Consider the following 20,265-nt stretch of genomic DNA (forward strand, 5'->3'; position numbering starts at 1 on the left):
CTATCACAATTTGGCCCTTGTCAAACTCGCTCAAATCCTTACTAACAGGTGCCGTGATGAAGAGATAATCAGTGTTACTCACTTCACCTGTCAGTGGTCATAATGTTATGCCTGGTCAGTGTATGTGGGAGAAAACAACAAGAATGGACATTTTTATTCACATATAAATGCCTTTGTGTCATGGAAAGGATATCTAGCAGCATGTGGCCTTATCGTACCTGAAAGCAAGAACGTTACAGGTGTTTCATTTAAAAAAGAATAATCTGCCGCTCAGGTGGCGCAGCGGTAAAAGCACACGCTGCAACCAGGCTGGGATCTCGAATATATCGTGTCGAATCTCAGCTCTGCCTTGCCGGCTGAAGGCCGAGCGGCCACATGAACAACGATTGGCCAGTTGTTCATGTGGGCAGGACTAATGGGTCTCTCTCTGTCAGACTGGTGCAATTACGACCTCTGCTGGCTGATTAGAGGCGCCTACACAGAGATGGGGAAGGAGTGCTCTTAGGGTGTGTCTCTCCGTACACAACGCTAGGCGGCACAACACTCGTCAATGTGTGGGTGATAAGATGCACGCGGCTTGCTGCCCACGTGTCGGAGGGGGCGGGGGTTGCTTCGATCTCCTCGGTCAGAGCAGGGATCGGCATAGGCAGAGAAGAAGCACGATGCAATTGGGCAACTGGACGCGCTAAAAGGGTGAGAAAAAAAGGGGAGAAAATGCATTAAAAATAATAATAATAATAATCTGCCCAAGGATTTATTTATTATTTACTAGGTGGCACGGTGGCTTGGTGGGTAGCACTGTCGCCTCACAGAAAGAAGGTCCTGGTTTTGATTCCCAGGTGGAGCGGTCATTGGTGGTGTCCTTTCTGTGTGGAGTTTGCATGTTCCCCCACAGTCATGCCAGTGAGGTGAATTGGAGATACAAAATTGTCCATGACTGTCCATGTGTTTGACATTAAAACTTGAACTGATAAGGTGGCGCAGCGGTAAAAAGAGACGCGCTGCAACCAGGGCTGGATTCTGAGAACGTGGTATCGAATCCAGCCTTGCTTTACCGGTTCGAAGCTGAGTGGCTATATGAGCAACGATTGGCCGGTTGCTCATATGGGGGGTGGGACAAAGAACCGGATGTGGGTCTCTCTCTGTCAGAATGCGATTGCGTTCTCTGCCGGCTGATTGGAGGCGCTTACACAGAGATGGGAGAGAGTGCCCTTGGGGTGTGTCTCTCCGCATGCAACGCTGGGTGGCGCCAAAACTCGTCAATGTGTGGGTGGCAAAGATGCATCTGGCTGCTGCTCGTGTTTCGGAGGGGATACGGGTTAGCTTCAATCACCTCCGTCAGGGCAGGGTTCGGCATAGACGGAGAGGAAGCACGATGCTAATTGAACAATTGGATGCACTAAAAAGGGGAGAAAAAGGGGTAAAAAAAAAACCTTGAACTGATGAATCTTGTGTAATTAGTAACTACCTGTCCTGTCATGAATGTAACCAAAGAGTGTAGAATCCTAATAAAATAAGTACATGTTATTTACTACAGTAATCAGACATGAAAGGTTTGACCGGGGTTTTTTTTACTACTAGCACACAACCCACCAGGTTCTGTCTTCCTTCTAAAACCTGTTTTCCGTACGAAAAAATCAGTACCTTCGCTTGATTTATGAGTGGAAAAAGTCTTATTATGCCAGCGTCTGTTTTTCCAGACATTTTGGATGAACATAAAAGGAAACGGAAAACATTGATTTTTTTCCCCCCTCAACAGTAGCATTGTATTTGAGTCAACATAGGAGCCATGGTTTTCAATACAATACTTCTTCAAAATAAAACCCTAATGCCTAGTTCACACTACATGATATTTACCTGATTTTCGCTCGGCGACTGGTCGGCGCTAGATTTGCCGACTCGGGAGCAACTCGGCGTTCGCTCGGCGATCGAAACTCAGCTCTCAATTGCTAAGCGTGAACCACCCATGAACTCGATCCGACCGGACCGAATCGAGATTTCTAGCATGTGATATATCTGATCTGAGTTGTGAGTGCTATGTCAAACAGCCAATAAGAACGCAGGATACAGTGTGAGGGGAAACGCAGGGGAGGAGTTGTAAAAAGGTGAGACAGGGGAGATAGTTTATATCAGAATACATCAGCACACACACAAGTTTTACAGTATTTCTGACCTTATCGTTCTCTACAAAACATAACACCAACGTTGCATTGCAAAAATATTAATTAACCTCCAACTCACTATAGAACAATCCATACTGTTTGTGTTGCCAAATCCACTCAGATTCATTTATTTTTCCTCCTTGATTTAACGCTGCACATCAGCGCACAAACAATTTGATCGCTCGCTACTCGTTGATGTGCATTTTTGGACGTGGTGTCATTAAACTCGTCACTTCTCACGTAGTTTGGGAGACTAGAGAAGCTCGCCTGCGATTCCAGTTGGTGATAGATGGTGTAGTACACACCGATCACTCATCCTTACCTACTTTTATACCTTTCCAGTATTTTGACCTTCTTTTGCCCTTGTCCCTCTAGGTGACCTTTACTAAGAGAAAGTTCGGATTGATGAAGAAAGCCTACGAGCTGAGCGTGCTGTGCGACTGCGAGATCGCCCTCATCATCTTCAACAGCACCAACAAGCTCTTCCAGTACGCCAGCACAGACATGGACAAGGTGCTCCTCAAGTACACCGAGTACAACGAGCCCCACGAGAGCAGGACCAACTCTGACATTGTGGAGGTGAGGATTTGCAGACACGGGGTTAAACATGGGTCCCAAGGACCTGCGTAACCATTGCACGGAGTTTGATATGTTCTCCCGGTTGTCTGTGAGGACTTGCGATGTGGACTGGCTGCCCGAATTTACATTTCTAGAAAAAAAGAAGTAGATAAAAAATAGATGTGATGGATTTAAGCCCTGTCTAAGGTGCATTCCCACCCCGCGCCTTGTGTTTCCAAGTGGTACCGGACTCACAAGGACCCTGATCAGGATCAAGTAGTACCAAACCAGCACACATCAGCCAGCGTGTACGACACAAGTTGACGTTTTTCTCTGACCACCTCTCGCCTCACAACAGTGTTCGAAACACGCTAAATCCCCGGATAAGTCCCGGGTGCCAAGCCAGCGCTGGCCCTCTTCCCGAAACCAAAGCTGGGCTCAGTCCACTCTAAACGGTCCTGACAGAGCCCGATCACATGGCAGATGTCCAGTGGCAAACGTTAAGCCCAGAGCGAGCCGCTTGTGCAACAGGCTTGCCACGTGGCTGCAGCTGGGGGTTGATGGGCTTTTAAAAACACTTAAGGACTTATAGGAGATGATCTTCGTCCAGCGTGAGCCAGGGAACCACCTTACCCAGCCCCTGGAGATCAGGTGTACCATCTTCTGGGTAATCCCTGATAGTATAGAGCTAAACCGTGACCGCTCACGCGTTCAGGAGCTCTGAATGATTTTTCCTGATTTTTTTTTCACCATAGATTTATTTATTAGGATTTTACTGTCATGTTTTACACAGATCCATCACTCTCACTCACTCACTCAGTGTGTTAACCGCTTATCCAATCAGGGTCGTGGGAGGGTGCTTGAGCCCATCCCAGCTTTTCAATGGGTGCAAGGCACACAGTGACACCCTGGATGGGGCGCCAGTCCATCGCAGGGCAGACACACATACACACCCATACACACCCATTCACCTATAGGGCAATTCAGTGTCTCCAATTAACCTGGCTACATGTTTTTGGACTGTGGGAGGAAACCGGAGCTCCCGGAGGAAACCCACGCAGACACAAGGAGAATATGCAAACTCCATACAGATAGGAACTGGACCGCTCCACCTGAGGATCGAACCCAGGACCTTTTTGCCGTGAGACGATAGTGCTGCCCACCGAGCCACTGTGCCGCCCCACCATAGATTTTAAAGGGTCAGACCAAACCAACTTCACATAAGTCCACATACAGGGAAGTTGTAGCCTAGTGGTTAAGGTACTGGACTGGTCACCGGTTCAAGCCACACCTCTGCCGGGTTGTTGCTGTTTGGCCCTTGAGCAAGGCCCTTAACCCTCAATTGCTTAGACACTATACTGTCACACTACTGTAAGTCGCTTTAGATAAAGGCGTCTGCTAAATGTCGAAAATGGAAATGGAAATAAGTCATGGAGGTCATGGAGGTCTGGTTTGTAAACTGTAAATCCTGGTCAGGGTTCCACCAGGTAACCTTGGGCGCAAGACAGGAATATCCTCTCCCACCCCCATCAGACACTGACAGCACCTCTGAGATTCATACCTGGATCTCAAAAGTGGTGGGCTAGAATTCTGCACCATTGAAACCATTGAATACTTCATTTAAATGCTAAACGATTGTTTATTTATTTATTAGGATTTTAACGTCATGTTTTATACATTTTGGTTACATTCATGACAGGACAGGTAGTTGCCTATCACACAGTCATGGACAATTTTGTATCTCCAGTTCACCTCACTTGCATGACTTTGGACTGTGAAAGGAAACCCACATAGACACGGGGAGAACATGCAAACTCCACACAGAAAGGAACCAGACCGCTCCACTTGGGACTCAAACCCAGGACCCCTGGGGCAGTTGTAACCTAGTGGTTAACGTACTGGACTAGTAATCCAAAGGTCACTGGTTCAAGCCCCACCACTGCCAGGTTGCCACCTGTTGGGCCCTTGACTTGAGCAAGGCCCTTAACCCTCAATTGCTTAGACATTATACTGTCACAGTACTGTAAGTCGCTTTGGATAAATGCTGAAAATGTAAATGTAAACAGTTGTAAAATAGATCGTAAAATATGTGTGATTAAGGACAGATGTGATTAGCAGCCTGACAGATGCCACTCATTTCTGTTAACATTGATTCAGACTGTATTTAGATCATGTTTTGTTTATTTCCTATAGCATTTTTTTTTCACTTTTACTGAAAAATATTGCATGAACTCTCCAGAGTCGCAACAAGCCTTCCCTCGGTCCCCTCTCTCATCTCCATTTCACACACAGATCTGTGTATACGAAAGCCTTAATATTGCTTTATACTGTATATTCATAAGTGCTTTCAGTGTGATTGTGACTTTGCGACCATCGCCTCTTTGGACCGATAAGGATCACACTCGAGTTCAGACTCCAGGAGAAGCTCAAAAGCATCATATGCATTATAGTTTAAGCCTAGCGCAGCAGTTATGCTTTCCAAGTACGGACGTCAGACGGCTACATTCCATTAATGCATTATAGACGTGTGTATAGTACACTTTTAATCTCGTCTAGACCTAAACTTCAGCCAGGGAATAAATTATGAATCGTCTCGCTTCACTTTGGAATTCCCTGAAACTGAAGTACATAAGTGCATTACTGGACACTAAGTGCCGTGATAAGAGCCTATCTGCTAGCACTACACATTCGCCGACTGCATCACATTTAAATACAATAAATGTTAAGCTGACGGTGAGAAGCCACCTCAGAATGAACGGTAGTGACATATTGGGGAACCCCATTCACTGTATTTACTAAAACCCCTTTCACCCATGCAACGAATAGCGCAGTACCTGGGAACTACTGAGGCTGATGGAAAGCTTAAAGTCAGCTAAGATTCAGACTGGATCTGTTAGGATGTCTGAATGGATTATGCCAGGCTCTAAGCTGGCCTCCCAAGGAGCATGTCAAGTGTTTTTATTGTTTTTTTTGTCATACACTGATCAGCCACCTCCTTGTTTCTACACTCACTGTTCATTTTATCAGCTCCACTTACCATATAGAAGCACTTTGTAGTTCTACAATTACTGACTGTAGTCCATCTGTTACTCTACATACTTTTTTAGCCTGCTTTCACCCTGTTCTTCAGTGGTCAAGACCTCCACAGGACCACCGCAGAGCAGGTATTATTTAGGTGGTGGATGATTCTCAGAACTGCAGTGACACTGACGTGGTGGTCGTGTTAGTGTGTGTTGTGCTGGAATGAGTGGATCAGACACAGCAGCGCTGCTGGAGTTTTTAAATACCGTGTCCACTCACTGTCCACTCTATTAGACACGCCTACTTAGAGACGATCGCTCATCTGTTGCTGCTGTTTGAGTTGGTCATCTTAGACCTTCATCAGTGGTCACAGGACTCTGCCCATGGGGCGCTGTTGGCTGGATATATTTGGTTGGTGGACTATTCTCAGTCCAGCAGTGACAGTGAGGTATTTAAAAACTCCAGCAGTGCTGCTGTTTCTTATCCACTCATACCAGCACAACACACACTAACACACCACCACCATGTCAGTGTCACTGCAGTGCTGAGAATGATCCACCACCCAAATAATACCTGCACTGTGGTGGTCCTGTGGAGGTCCTGACCATTGAAGAACAGCATGAAAGGGGGCTAACAAAGCATGCAGAGAAACAGATGGACAACAGTCAGTAATTGTAGAACTACAAAGTGCTTCTATATGGTAAGTGGAGCTGATAAAATGGACAGTGGGTGCAGAAACAAGGAGGTGGTTTTAATGTTATGGCTTAAATATATAGCAATGGTTACATTACTACAAAACTGGGAAGCAAAGCCAACAGCTGTTAAAGCTTTCAAGTACAAAAATCCAAAGACAAACCAACACAAATTCAGTATTGGTGTTTTGGCAGCATTTTGCAAAAAGCAATAATTCAACCCACTCGAGAACAACCACCGCAAATGTGCCGAAGAGGGGTAAAAATCCCATCAAAGTACCCTCTCACCTAGGCAGAAGCAGCAGTTAGCGCTACCACCTTCTCCACCCTGGCAGATCCGTGCTAGTGAAAATTGATTGGGAGCGCGCCCGAGGTGGCGAGCTTAACTGAATTTGTGAGCATGCGAGCTCCTGCAGGGTTCCCGTTCCACCGCTGCTAGGTTACATCACGGCCGGGGGACACGGGTGGTAGAAGGTAGGAAGGTAGCAAACAAAACAGACCGGCTGTTGTGCTGCCAGAATGAGGATGGAGCCTGAAGAGAGGAGCGCGTTGATATACCGATATACATGTGTGCGTCCAAAAAATGATTATACCCAGAGATGTAAGGGGGAAAGAACACACTAAGCAAGTTCCTGTCTTCACACCGGGTGCTTTGGGGAATGGGGGGGGGGGGGGGGGGGGGGCTGGGTGCAGTGGGAGGATAAGAAGAAGCAGGGGAGCCGGGCACAGCGTGTGGGCGTCCCGAGAGCGGCCTGCAACATTAGCAATAAAGCTCTGTGTAATTAGCATGTCTTGGGCTGATAATTAGCATCACTGGAAGAGTGGCAGTGCCAGGCTCTGCCCAGCCTCCTCAGCCGTGTTTACAAGGTGCTGAAGGCCTCGCCGGGGCTCTCATCAGCACGCCGTTCCGCTCCCTTTTTCTTTCCCTTTCGCTCGATTCTCATCTCCGCTCTTCAGGGTCAGGCCCGTTCCTCTTTTAACCCGAGCGTCTGCTAGCCCAGCCGCTCAATCTGACACACTGTAATAAGAGGCTGCGTACAGAACGGAGTGAGGAAGTGAGATGGGAAAGAGCCAGAGAGGGAATGAGAGAGCAAGAATTCGCCTGATTTTAAGCTGGAATCGAACTATCCTTTACCCTCGACTTAAAACCTAGTGAGCTGCCTTGCTGCCTACTGTCTACCTAGGCAGCTGCCTAAGTAGAGAGGATTCTAATAAGACATCAAACTTACAGTATTTACATTTACAGCATTTAGCAGACGCTTTTATCCAAAGCGACTTACAGTATACAGTCCAAGCAATTCAGGGTTAAGGGCCTTGCTCAAGGACCCAACAGTGGCAACCTGGCAGTGGTGGGGTTTGAACCAGCAACCTTCTACTTACGAGTCCAGTACCTTAACCCGCTAGGCTACAACTTCCCCAGTATAAGGCAGATTATTTAGACGCACTACTTAGACAGCGATTATTGCAATTACGTCAACACAGTTTCGCTTACGAAGCTAACACAGTTAGCGTCAGGCTATTCAAACCAGCTAGCATGCCAGCTAACATCTCCCTGTGTACCAAAAATGGTTAAACTGTCACTGACAAGCCAGAACTTGCAAATAAATGACACTTGAACACCTTCAATGAGAATTTATTTACAATTGAAAATTGGAAGGCAGTTGTAGCCTAGCGGTTAAAATTAATAACTATAGAATGGAAACGAGACGCCGCTCCCACCTAGTGGTGATTGGGAAGAATAACACCCAAAGAGTATTGGAAATGTAATTACTCTTGTAGCGATCACTTGTAGATCTCTAATTATTTATTCCTTCTGTGCGGCCCGGTAATAATTGACCCACGGGCCGGTACCGGCCCGCGGCCCGGTGGTTGGGGACCACTGGCTTAGGCGGTATACCGTCACTGTACTGTAAGTCGCTCTGGATGAAAGTGTCGGCAGTTGTAGCCTAGCGGGTTAAGGTACTGGACTAGTCAGTAGAAGGTCACTGGGTCAAACCCCACCACTGCCAGGTTGCCACTGTTGGGCCCTTGAGCAAGGCCCTTAACCCTCAATTGCTTAGACCAGCGGTCCCCAACCTCTTTTGCACCACGGACCGGTTTTATATAAGATATAATTTCACGGACCGGCGGGGGCGGGAGGATTTAATATAGAATAACTATAGAATGGAAACGAGACGCCGCTCCCATCTAGTGGGGATTGGGAAGAATAACACCTGAAGAGTATTTTAAATGTAATTACTCTTGTAGCGATCTCTAATTATTTATTCTTTCTGTGCGGCCCGGTAATAAATGACCCACGGACCGGTACCGGTTTGGTGGTTGGGGACCACTGGCTTAGACAGTATCTGGATAAAAGTGTCGGCAGTTGTAGCCTAGTGGTTAAGGTACTGGACTAGTCAGTAGAAGGTCACTGGTTCAAACCCCACCACTGCCAGGTTGCCACTGTTGGGCCCTTGAGCAAGGTCCTTAAATCTAATTGCTTAGACTGTACATTGTAAGTCGCTTTGGATCAAATCGTCTGCTAAATGCTGAAAATATAAAATGTACACGTAAATGAAAATACTCAGTTCGTTGCTCCGCATCAGTGTGCTGCACTGAATGCTGGGATTGCTTTTACCGCTAAGGAAGCATTGGCTGCTCCCTCATTATTCAGTCAGATTATAGCTTTGAAATAAGGCACCTCAGTAGGCAGCATTTTAATTCCTCTAAGAATTCGAACAGCCTTCGTCTCTGGAGCAAACGTAGGATGACGTAAAATATTGTCTACGTAGAGAGATCATTAGGTTTTCGGACCGACCCTGTGTGTTCTAAGTTCCATAATTTTGTAGTTTGGGATTATTAGAAGAATTATAACAAAAAACCCCACAAAGCTGCCATCAACTTTATGAAACATACGAGACATAAGAAGCAGAAAATTGCTTTCGCACACTAGCACATTTCTCTCTATCTTTCCGAACACAAAACGTAATAAAAGCCTCCCGCATGGCAACATCTGAGGCTCGACAAAAGGTGGGCAGGTCCAAGTAATTACATGTAAAATTGCAAAGAAAGACCAAATTACAGGTGCTTACATAAGGTAAAATTAGTCCGTTTTAGACTAGCAGGAAGAAAGCAACACGGCAGACAGAGACGAGGTCAAGTGTTCCGCTGGCACCGGTACAGCACACGGTTTATTTGGCTGCAGATGAAAAACTCAAACAGGCGGGTAGATTTCCTGTAGCGCCCAGTGCCAGGCAAGGTGGGCCGCCATGTGACGTGCATTAGAATGGAGACCGGGTTGGAAAATCTGCAAATAGTTACACGGTTTTCTAGCATCTCTATGTGATACTGAAGTCTGATTGGGTCATTTAGTCAACTTTGGGTTTATGGTTACCCAGTTAGTTTGATGTGAAACTCAAAATGTAAGGTTTGTGTTTAGTGATTTAACATTTTTCATTCGCATAGCGTTCAAGTGCCTCACGTTTACTGGTTAATCTGCACTGTGAGGCGGTCCTAGTGTAACCGACCGTGTAACCGAGGTAAGAAATAAACTGTACTTAGACAAACCGCAGCATAATACTTTACTGGCTTGTTCTTTTGAGGCGCAGCACACTACAGCAGACTACACAGAGATGATCACACGTGTAGAGAAGCTCACTTTTCTTTTCTTTTTTTCTTTTCTCCCCCTTAAGCACATCCAATTGTTCAATTTTGCATCGTGCTTCCTCTCTGTCTATGCCGAACCCTGCCCTGACCGAGGAGATCGAAGCTAACCCATATCCCCTCCAAAACATGGGATGCATTTTTTGCCACCCAGACATTGATGAGTGTGGCGCCACCTAGCGTTGCATGCGCAGAGACACACCCTAAGGGCACTCTTCCTCATCTCTGTGCAGGCGCCTCTAATCAGCCGGCAGAGGTCGTAATCGCATTCCGATCGCATACAGAGAGAGACCCACATCCGGTTCTTTGTCCCGCCCCGCAACTGAGCAACCGGCCAATCGTTGCTCATACAGCCACTCAGCCTCGAACCGGTAAGGCAGAGCTGGATCCGATACGATGTATCTGGAATCCAGCCCTGGTTGCAGCGTGTCTTTTTACCGCTGCAGCACCTGAGCGGCTGAGAAGCTCACTTTTTAAAATTGATTATGGACTCCCCAAAGGGACAAAACACACTCAATTCGTAAACAGCACAATTCTTTATTTTACTGCCGCTGCCTGCTTGCTCCGCCTCCGTTCTGGCCAAGGAGAGCGAACCCTATCATGCACCCCACTTCTTATCACCTGCAAGCATTCTGAGGGAACGACTCTCACCCCAATGTACATTGATCAGTCATAACATTAAAACCACCTCCTTGTTTCTACACACATTGTCCTTTTCAGCTCCACTTACCATATAGAAGCACTTTGTAGTTTTACAATTACTGAATGTAGTCCATCTTTCACCCTGTTCTTTAATGGTCAGGACCACCACAGAGCAGGTATTATTTAGGTGGTGGATCATTCTCAGCACTGCAGTGACACTGACATGGTGGTGGTGTGTTAGTGTGTGTTGTGCTGGTATGAGTCGATCAGACACAGCAGCGCTGCTGGAGTTTTTAAACACCGTGTCCACTCACTGTCCACTCCTACCTAGTTGGTCCACCTTGTAGATGTAAAGTCAGAGACGATCGCTCATCTATTGCTGCTGTTTGAGTTGGTCATCTTCTAGTGGTCACGGGATGCTGCACACGGGGCGCTGTTGGCTGGATATTTTTGGTTGGTGGACTATTCTCAGTCCAGCAGTGACAGTGAGGTGTTTAAAAACTCCAGCAGCGCTGCTGTGTCTGATCCACTCACTGACTCACCACCACCATGTCAGTGTCACTGCAGTGCTGAGAATGATCCACCACCCAAATAATACCTACTCTGTAGTGGTCCTGTAGTGGTCCTGACCATTGAAGAACAGATTGAAATGGGGCTAACGAAGCATGCAGAGAAACAGATGGACAACAGTCAGTAATTGTAGAACTACAAAGTGCTTTTATATGGTAAGTGGAGCTGATAACATGGACAATGAGTGTAGAAACAAGGAGGTGTTTTACAGTCATTTATTGTCAGACCAAGTTGAAGGGAAGCCACGTTCTCCTGGTTGGCACGTTCCCGTTGGGAAGAAATCAGGCCCAGAAGTCTAAGCTCCAATCTCAGATGAAATAAAATGAAGTTCATTTGTTAATAATTGGTCAATTAATAAATCATCACAATGCAAATGGTGAACAGTCACCTTCACTTGACCTTCTCACATGCCCGTCCACGAGAGATCAGCGGACAACCCGGGTCAATCCCTTTTCTCTGTGAAGATTAGCTTAATCCGAACATCCACCTCTTAATCTCACCTCGCTCTGGCGCCGTCCTCCGCTCTCGGCGAGCCGCTACTCCTGAATGGGAGAGAGAATAAAAGGGTGGAAGAGGCGTTGAGGGAACAACGTGCGAGAAAGAGAGAGGTCGGTAATTATTTTCAAAGGTCATTCTGTTAATGACTACCTGCTCGGCTAATGAGATTCCGCAGAGCTCCCTCACAACGCCGTGCCCTCGCGTGGTTCCTCCATGTGCCGAGACGCGAAGGGGGGAGCGCGCGGGGCAGTCGCCTCCTATCCGCCGTCGCCCGTCTGAAGGAGAGAGGGAGGGAGGGAAGGGGGGGAAAGGGATCAACTCAGGTTCATTAAACATCTTGCAGGATGCTTAATGTTGCCAAGGAACGCTAATTAATTGGACTGATTTCAGTTTAATTTCTCCTCAAAGTAGCCGTTATGACTTAATTAAAAGATATTTGACTCGTGTGGGTTCTTGGAAGTCAGCAGGCTGCCGGGGCTGGATGGTAGCCTGTTTTCTTACTTGTTTGTGGAGCCCACATCAGAGGGAACATTAGCCCGGAGCAGTTTGTGCTCAGCGATCCAGTTGAAGGGGTATTTATTCTCACCACAAAGAGATGCTTTTTGATAACTGACTGAAACTAGTGTATTTCTTTCTTTAGCAGATGGGCTAAAAATGTGTAGCGCAGATTATTACATAAAAATGATCATGTCCTCCTGTTTTGTTGTCTTGTGTCACAAGAAGTAGTTATATATGAGTAAGGCCTTATGCAATGCCTATCTAAATGAAATAATAATAATAATAATTTATTTTATTTGAAAAGCGCCTTTCATGACACCCAAGGACACTGTACAATAAGAATATAGAAAATCTAAGCAAAATAAATAAAATACACATTTACTAAGCAAAAAAATAAAATAAAATACACATTTAGCAATAAATAAATAAAATACACATTTACTAAGCAAGAAATAAATAAAATACACATTTACTAAGCAAGAAATAAATAAAATACACATTTACTAAGCAAGAAATAAATAAAATACACATTTACTAGGCAAGAAATAAATAAAATACACATTTACTAAGCAATAAATAAATAAAATACACATTTACTAAGCAAGAAATAAATAAAATACACATTTACTAAGCAATAAATAAATAAAATACACATTTACTAAGCAAGAAATAAATAAAATACACATTTACTAAGCAATAAATAAATAAAATACACATTTACTAAGCAAGAAATAAATAAAATACACATTTACTAAGCAAGAAATAAATAAAATACACATTTACAAACATAGGAAACACCAAACATGTGGCACAGTTCTGAGTCAGCTGGAAAAGATGTTTTGAGGGGGTTTGAACGCTGCTGCAGATGAGATTTCTGTACTTCTGGTGGGAGGAGCCTAGCATCACCTTGGCAACCTCACGGCGTTGCAGTGACCAGAGTGAGGGAATGTTGCTGTTAGCATGCTGTTGGTAAACAGAAGTCCGACCTGAGGCTCGGTGGGAATATTTAGGCCTTTGCAAAATACCAGGGTCGCGGTGGAGCAGTAAAGATGTTGGAGGTTTATACCGTGAATGTCCCAGAGCATAGAGTTCACTGTAAGAGCGCTCCATCGTCATGATGAGACGTTGTCTAGACCAGAAAAGTTGCAGAGACTCCAGCCATCCAATCCCAGCAGCCAAAGGAGCAATTCAAAACCATCCACACTGACAGTTAGACACAACAGCAGATGTTACACAGAGCAGCGGACACAGAAAACAGTAAATCCGCTAACTCTCACTGCTCCGGATACACCGCTCCACATCATAGAAGCATCAGCAGCACAAGCACAGTAAAAAAGATCCCAAATCCAATGCATAAAATCCAGTAAAATGTTTCGTGCAATGTTTCTGTTCAAACAGTTTCACTGGGGGAGAAGCGGCATTCAAACGCACCAGCATTATCTCTCACGACCCAAAAATGCACAAATGGCTAGTGACCACAGGAGTGTGCGAAAAGATGAAAATGAAAGAAAATTACGATAAAAATAAAATAAAATAAAACAAAATACGGCAACGGTAGCGGCAGCCAAATGCGCCAGCGTTCACCATCACCATGACTCTGAAATAAGCAGTTTCCCGTATTAATTATAATATGCAATATGCTGTGAAATTCAAAATTTAAACTTAGTGTTTAATGATTTAACAATTTTAATTCACGTAGTGTTCAAGTGTCTCGCGATAACTGGTTAATCTGCATTATGAGGCAATCCTACGGCAATTCAGTTAGCAATCGGTTAGTTAAAACGTCCAAGATGTCGAAGTCTAGACAGCTAAAGGCACGACTCGGGTAACTGACAGGTGACGTGAATAACACTGATTATCTCTTCATCACGGCACCTGTTAGTAGGTTGGCTATATTAGGCGGCAAGTGAACATTTTATCCTCAAAGTTGATGCAAGCGTGAGGATTTGAGCGAGTTTGACGAGGGCCAAATTGTCATGGCTAGACGACTGGGTCAGAGCATCTCCAAAACTGCAGCTCTTGTGGGGGGTTCCCGGTCCGCAGTGGTCAGTATCAATCAAAAGTGGTCCAAGGAAGGAACAGTGGTAAACCGGCGACAGGGTCATGGGCGGCCAAGGCTCATCGATGCACGTGGGGAGCGAAGGCTGGCCCGTGCGGTCCGATCCAACAGACGAGCTACTGTAGCTCAAGTTGCTGAAGAAGTTAATGCTGGTTCTGATAGCAAGGTGTTGCGTATGGGGCTGCATAGCTGCAGACCAGTCTGTTAGGAAGGTGGTCATAATGTTATGCCTAATCGATGTATATACTCTTAAAGGGCTTAAACGTAGTTGTAAGAATTTTGACTCGTGACCCAAAAAGTCAACATTCAAACAGTCATTTGGAAGTGCACTTGTCAGTGCACTCTCAGTACAATGAACTTAGTTCAAGACTATATACTGTATATGATATATGTATAGAACATGCATAGCAGTAATGGTGGATGTTTTTCTTTTGCCTTTTAGTATAATAATGAAACCATTTAATATTTTATATTCTTTAAAAAAAGCCACATTGTGCCAAGCCCGGATAAAAATAAGCATGGAGGGCCGCTCAGGTGGCACAGCGGTAAAGTACGCTAGCTCACCAGAGTTGGGGTTTCGAATACATCGTATCAAATCTCAGCTCTGCCTTCCGACTGGGCTGGACGGCTGTATGAACACCGATCGGCTGTTGTTCGGGGTTAGAGGGTAAGAAAGTCGGATCACAGGTCCTCATAACCGGTGCGACGGCGGCCCCTGCTGGCTGACTGATGGCGCCTGCACAGGGCTGAGGAATGATGCTGATGGGGGTGTGGCCCTCCATACACAGTGCCCGTCAAGTGTACGAACTCGACTCGTGCAGGTGAAAAATGCAGTCTGTACTGACTGTGCGTACCGGAGAGGCGTCCTCAGTCAGCGGTGAAGGGTCGAATCAGTATAGAGGACGCAATCAGGGTAATTGGGTAATAAAAAATAAAAAAATAATAAAATAAGATAAGCATGGCATCCTGAGATGAAACGGTGGCAACACCACTGCTGGAATCTTAAGCTTTCGAGTTTGAATCCCAGTTGTGTTACTGACCGACAGGGCGTCCATACAGACACACGATTGATAGTGTGTCTGTAGTGGGATGGTCGAAGCAGGGTTCCTTGTTACTGCTGCCAGCCAGTTGAGGCACCTGCACACCTGGCAGGTGAAAAGAAGCGATAGGAGGGGGCACATTACAACCAATGCAATCCTCGATCGGGGGTGAGAGTGAAGGTGTTGGGGGCTGCATTGGCAAGTAAGAGCTAGGTTCTAATTAGAGATGGAACGATCGATCGGCTATAAATCGATATCAGCCGATTTTTAATCAAAATATGCTATCGGCGATCGGCGATATTTCCCAAATGTAGCCGATCCGATTGCGTGATATATAAAGACCATGTTAAGCTTAACAGCTCAGTGGATTGATCCAGACTTTGAGCTACAAAGCACCAACCATCACATCACCATTCATCAACCATCGTACAGAAACCATCGTGAAAGCTCTTCACGACCTAAAATAACATCATTAACATTGTGCATCATACATAGTTCAGGATCATCTGCTCTGACTGACAGAAAACTTTTAGCTCCACAGACGGAACGAGTCTGACTCGGTTACAGATCTGTGGTAATAGCGGTTTAATGAAGCTTTTTAATGTAAGAGAGTCACACAAAATGTTCTGTAGTAGCTGGTGTTTATTTAAAACCACGACATTAATTAATAACAGTAAACACGGAGAGATAACTGAGAAGAGAAACTTACGCTTCGAATAAAATGAATCGACTCATGAGTCACTTATATCGATACTGTGAACAGAGCGTCTGTCTTAAAGGCACACACACACGTCAATGCTTCTGTCGCCGGTTTATCTTCACTGTTCGTCCTATTTTTAAGGTTCCTTCAGACTGAACTGTATAACATCTAACGTGCGTGTGTGTGTGCGTGGTCAGTTAGACTAATGAGATACAGTATGTCTCCCGTGGGTGAAAAATGAATTGCTTTAGTTTTAGAAGTAAAAAAATCTCGCAATGCCCCCCCCCACATCGGAATCGGCTATCGGCCGATCGCTCTGAAAAGATCGAAATCTGCATCAAAAACCCCGATCGGTACATCTCTAGTTCTAATTGGACACAACTGGATTGGGTGACAAAGGTAAAAGTTAATAAATAGAAGATGTGCCAAATCAGGTATGCGGTCAGGAAATATCCTTTGTGGCAGCCCATAATTTCCCATAACACCTTTGGGTGAAGTCTTTTAGAATAGAATAGAATAGAATGCCTGTATTTGCCATATATACATATACACAAGTACAGTACAACGAAATTCTTTCTTTGCATATCCCAGCTTGTTTGGAAACTGGGGTCAGAGCGCAGGGTCAGCCATCGAGAGGGTTAAGGGCCTTGCTCAAGGGCCCAACAGTGGCTGGATGGCAGAGCTGGGATTCGAACTCTCAATCTTTCAGTTGATAACCCAAAGCTCTACTTTTACTCCTTTTAGTCACTTTGTTGAATGTGTCCTTCAATCTACATATCATCAGAGTTCACTTTTAAATAAAAGGCAGCTTGACCTGTAAAATGAGTTACCATTTATCAGGAGTCCTAAAGAGCATAGCTAATTCCCACTCTCATTCAGCTACCGTATGATTTTACCTCTGCCCCAAATAAAGATTCCAGGAATGATAACTGGTTTACTTCATCTCAATACACACGTCCTGTGCTGGTTCTCACACTTCAAGATTGCCAGCTTATATGGGATAGAAAAATGTAGCTAGTAGATGGGAATTAATAAGGAACATAATGAGAAAACTTATTACATAGATCCACAGCTCAGCTCTAGGGAAAGAAGTAGATGTTCCTATTATTATGGCCGTCGAGAAACGAAGAACTATTTCTTCTGACATTTTTAAACCTTCAAAGCTGATCTGATTAGTCAGATATCGAGAAGCTTGTTTGTGCTCCTCGAGCCCCCCCGGCCGATGTTTTCCAAAGCGTTTTTCGACTCGCGGCCACAGTGCGGGTTGTTGTGCTCCGGCCTCGTGGCTGATGAATTCCGAGGGGAAAATAAGATCATTTGCATGTTCTTTTTTCGCCGTACTCGCTCGCTCTCTCGTTTTCCCTTTCCGTCCTCTGATTGGAAGCAGCTGCAGAGCACACGCAGCAGCACTTAAAAACCGGCGCATTTCAGATGTCCAAACTGGCAGCCCCTTTACCCCTCCCTCCGCTTCTCTTTCCCTCCTACTCACTCTCTCCATGTGTGGTGTGTATGTGTGTGTGAGTGTGTGTGTGTGTGCGTGAGAGCGTGCGTGTTTTTTTTAGTATTCTTCCCCTAATAAATGCCTCAAAAAAAAACAGCAGCGGCCTAAAAATAGCAGCCGGCGATGCTAAATTTAGCGCCCGGCTTACTGCTTTGGCGAGGCGAATGGAGAAGAATAGGCGTGGAGAGACAGGGTGAGTAAGCAAGCCTCAATTCATTCAGCTCCCGATGAACTGCTGCCCTTGGACATGTAAAGCACAAGACTCGAACCCCTCGCTCGCCACCAGACCTCGGGGTGCCAATAAACATTTGATCCTCGGTATAAAGGTTATTTATAACTTATTTATCTGTTTTATATACATAATTACATAGTTATTGTCAGGATAGAGTTCTTTAAACCAGTTTTTAAACAACAAAGTATAAAAGGAGGACACACAGGAGGTGATGTGAATAATATCAGTCATTTTCCTTGGTCATAAAGGCACCAACGTTAGAAACTTCTGTACCAATAAATAACACCCGGACAATATAACAACAATCTTTGATTGTACAGCACTTTTATTTTGAGGCCAAACCCAACCTCAAAAGTTTATTTAATCCTTTATTGGTGCTGATTCGTCCTGATTTGATTTGGGACCAGTCCAGGTGCAACAGGGGCACAGCATAAATACATCCAAATTGTACCAGACATACACAAAAACATACACCGATCAGCCATAACATTAAAACCACCTCCTTGTTTCTACACTCACTGTCCATTTTATCAGCTCCACTTACCATATAGAAGCACTTTGTAGTTCTACAATTACTGACTGTAGTCCATCCGTTTCTCTGCATGCTTTGTGAGCCCTCTTTCACCCTGTTCTTCAATGGTCAGGACCTCCACAGGACCACCACAGAGCAGGTATTATGTGGGTGGTGGATCATTCTCAGCACTAAAGTGACACTGACATGGTGGTGGTGTGTTAGTGTGTGTTGTACTGGTATGAGTGGATCAGACACAGCAGTGCTCACTGTCACTGCTGGACTGAGAATAGTCCACCAACCACAAATATCCAGCCAACAGCGTCCTGTGACCACTGATGAAAGTCTAGAAGATGACCAACTCAAACAGCAGCAACAGATGAGCGATCGTCTCTGACTTTACATCTACAAGGTGGACCAACTAGGTAGGAGTGGACAGTGAGTGGACACGGTATTCTGATCCACTCATACCAGCACAACACACACTAACACACCACCACCATGTCAGTGTCAGAGCAGTGCTGAGAATCATCCACCACCTAAATAATACCTGCTCTTTGGGGGGTCCTGTGGGGGTCCTGACCTTTGAAGAACAGGGTGAAAGCAAGTTAAAAAAGTATGTAGAGAAACAGATGGACTACAGTCAGTAATTGTAGAACTAGGTACATGTAAATAGGAACATGTGATTTAGGTAGGGAATGTCTTGGTTAAACAACAAGCTTGATATAGACTGTATTTCTTCAGAAGATCAGCAATATATGGCCAAACTTAAACTTTAAAAAATTCAAACATCATAAATAAGACCTTTTATCATAAATAAGAGTTTGGACGACCTGACTTTTCCTTTCCTCGGTCAGGACACACGCCGCCGGCGGGACCTCAGACGTACCGTACAGCGGCCCAGTAATCAAAGGTTTTATAAATATCTAAAAGTACTGAAACAAGAGAGTTGCACCCTGCTCATGCTCCCTGCATACGTAGGTGGAAAACGAGCGGTCTATTTTTGGCTGTGGGTGTAGATGGCATTCAGCGGCGCTCCACGGGCTCCCTTCGGGCCTGCCGGGTGTGGAAACACAAGGTCATGCCAGAGAGGTCAGGTGCCTGCTCATTGTTCCTCAAAGCTCTCAGCCCCTTCCTGTAATGCAGCTGCACGATAAGAGGCCTGCAGTAGACAAAAGCTGATAACTGATCTTTGTGTGTGTTGTGTGTGTTGTGTGTGTGTGTGTGTGTGTGCGTTTTCACACTTCAAGGAGACAACCCTAACTTGCTAAACCTAACCAGCCAAAAAGAGAATCACAGCTTGTTGCACATATGTGTGTGTGTGTGGGATGGTGGGTGGTGTGTGTGTGTGGTGTTGTGTAGTGTGGGCACATATCTATCTCTGTAAAAAAGAAGATTCTCTGATGCGTAGCTAATAGAAAGATGACCACGATATAAGCACCTCTTTATTGAGCTTGACTGGGGTGCCATTGTGTAGACATGCGATGAGTTTTCAACCATGAATGCCTTCACTGTTCTCATCATTATGAGAGATGAGATGCCGTCTGTAATGGTCATAAACTGTGGAAAATAGACAGATCCTTCTGTCTACGAGTATAGAAGAAGAATAGAATAGAATGCCTTTATTTATCATATATACATATACAGGTGTACAGTACAGCGAAATTCTTATTTTGCATATCCCAGTTTGTTTGGAAGCTGGGGTCAGAGCACAGGGTCTGCAATGTACGGCGCCCCTAGAGCAGAGAGGTTTAAGAGCCTTGCTCCTTTCGATTGATAGCCCAAAGCTCTACCCACTAGGCCACCACTGTCCTTAACAATACAGGGTTAAGGGCTTTGCTCAAGGAGCCAACAGTGGCCGCATGGCAGAGCTGGGATTCAAACTCTCAACCTTTCTGTTGATAGCCCAAAGCCCTACCCACTAGGCTACCACTGTCCC

General features: G+C 45.2%; 1 protein-coding gene across 2 annotated transcripts in view; it reads left to right on the plus strand.

Annotated features, from left to right (window-relative positions):
* mef2cb (myocyte enhancer factor 2cb) overlaps positions 1-20,265 on the plus strand; it is a 144,302-nt gene that overhangs the window by 86,490 nt on the left and 37,547 nt on the right. For both annotated transcript variants that reach the window (XM_063018266.1, XM_063018267.1), the window contains one exon: positions 2,538-2,741. In XM_063018266.1, coding sequence (XP_062874336.1) covers positions 2,538-2,741 — 204 coding nt within the window. The remainder of the gene's footprint in view (positions 1-2,537; positions 2,742-20,265) is intronic.

Source organism: Trichomycterus rosablanca, chromosome 21 (genome assembly GCF_030014385.1).
Source record: "Trichomycterus rosablanca isolate fTriRos1 chromosome 21, fTriRos1.hap1, whole genome shotgun sequence".
Lineage (NCBI taxonomy): Eukaryota > Metazoa > Chordata > Actinopteri > Siluriformes > Trichomycteridae > Trichomycterus > Trichomycterus rosablanca.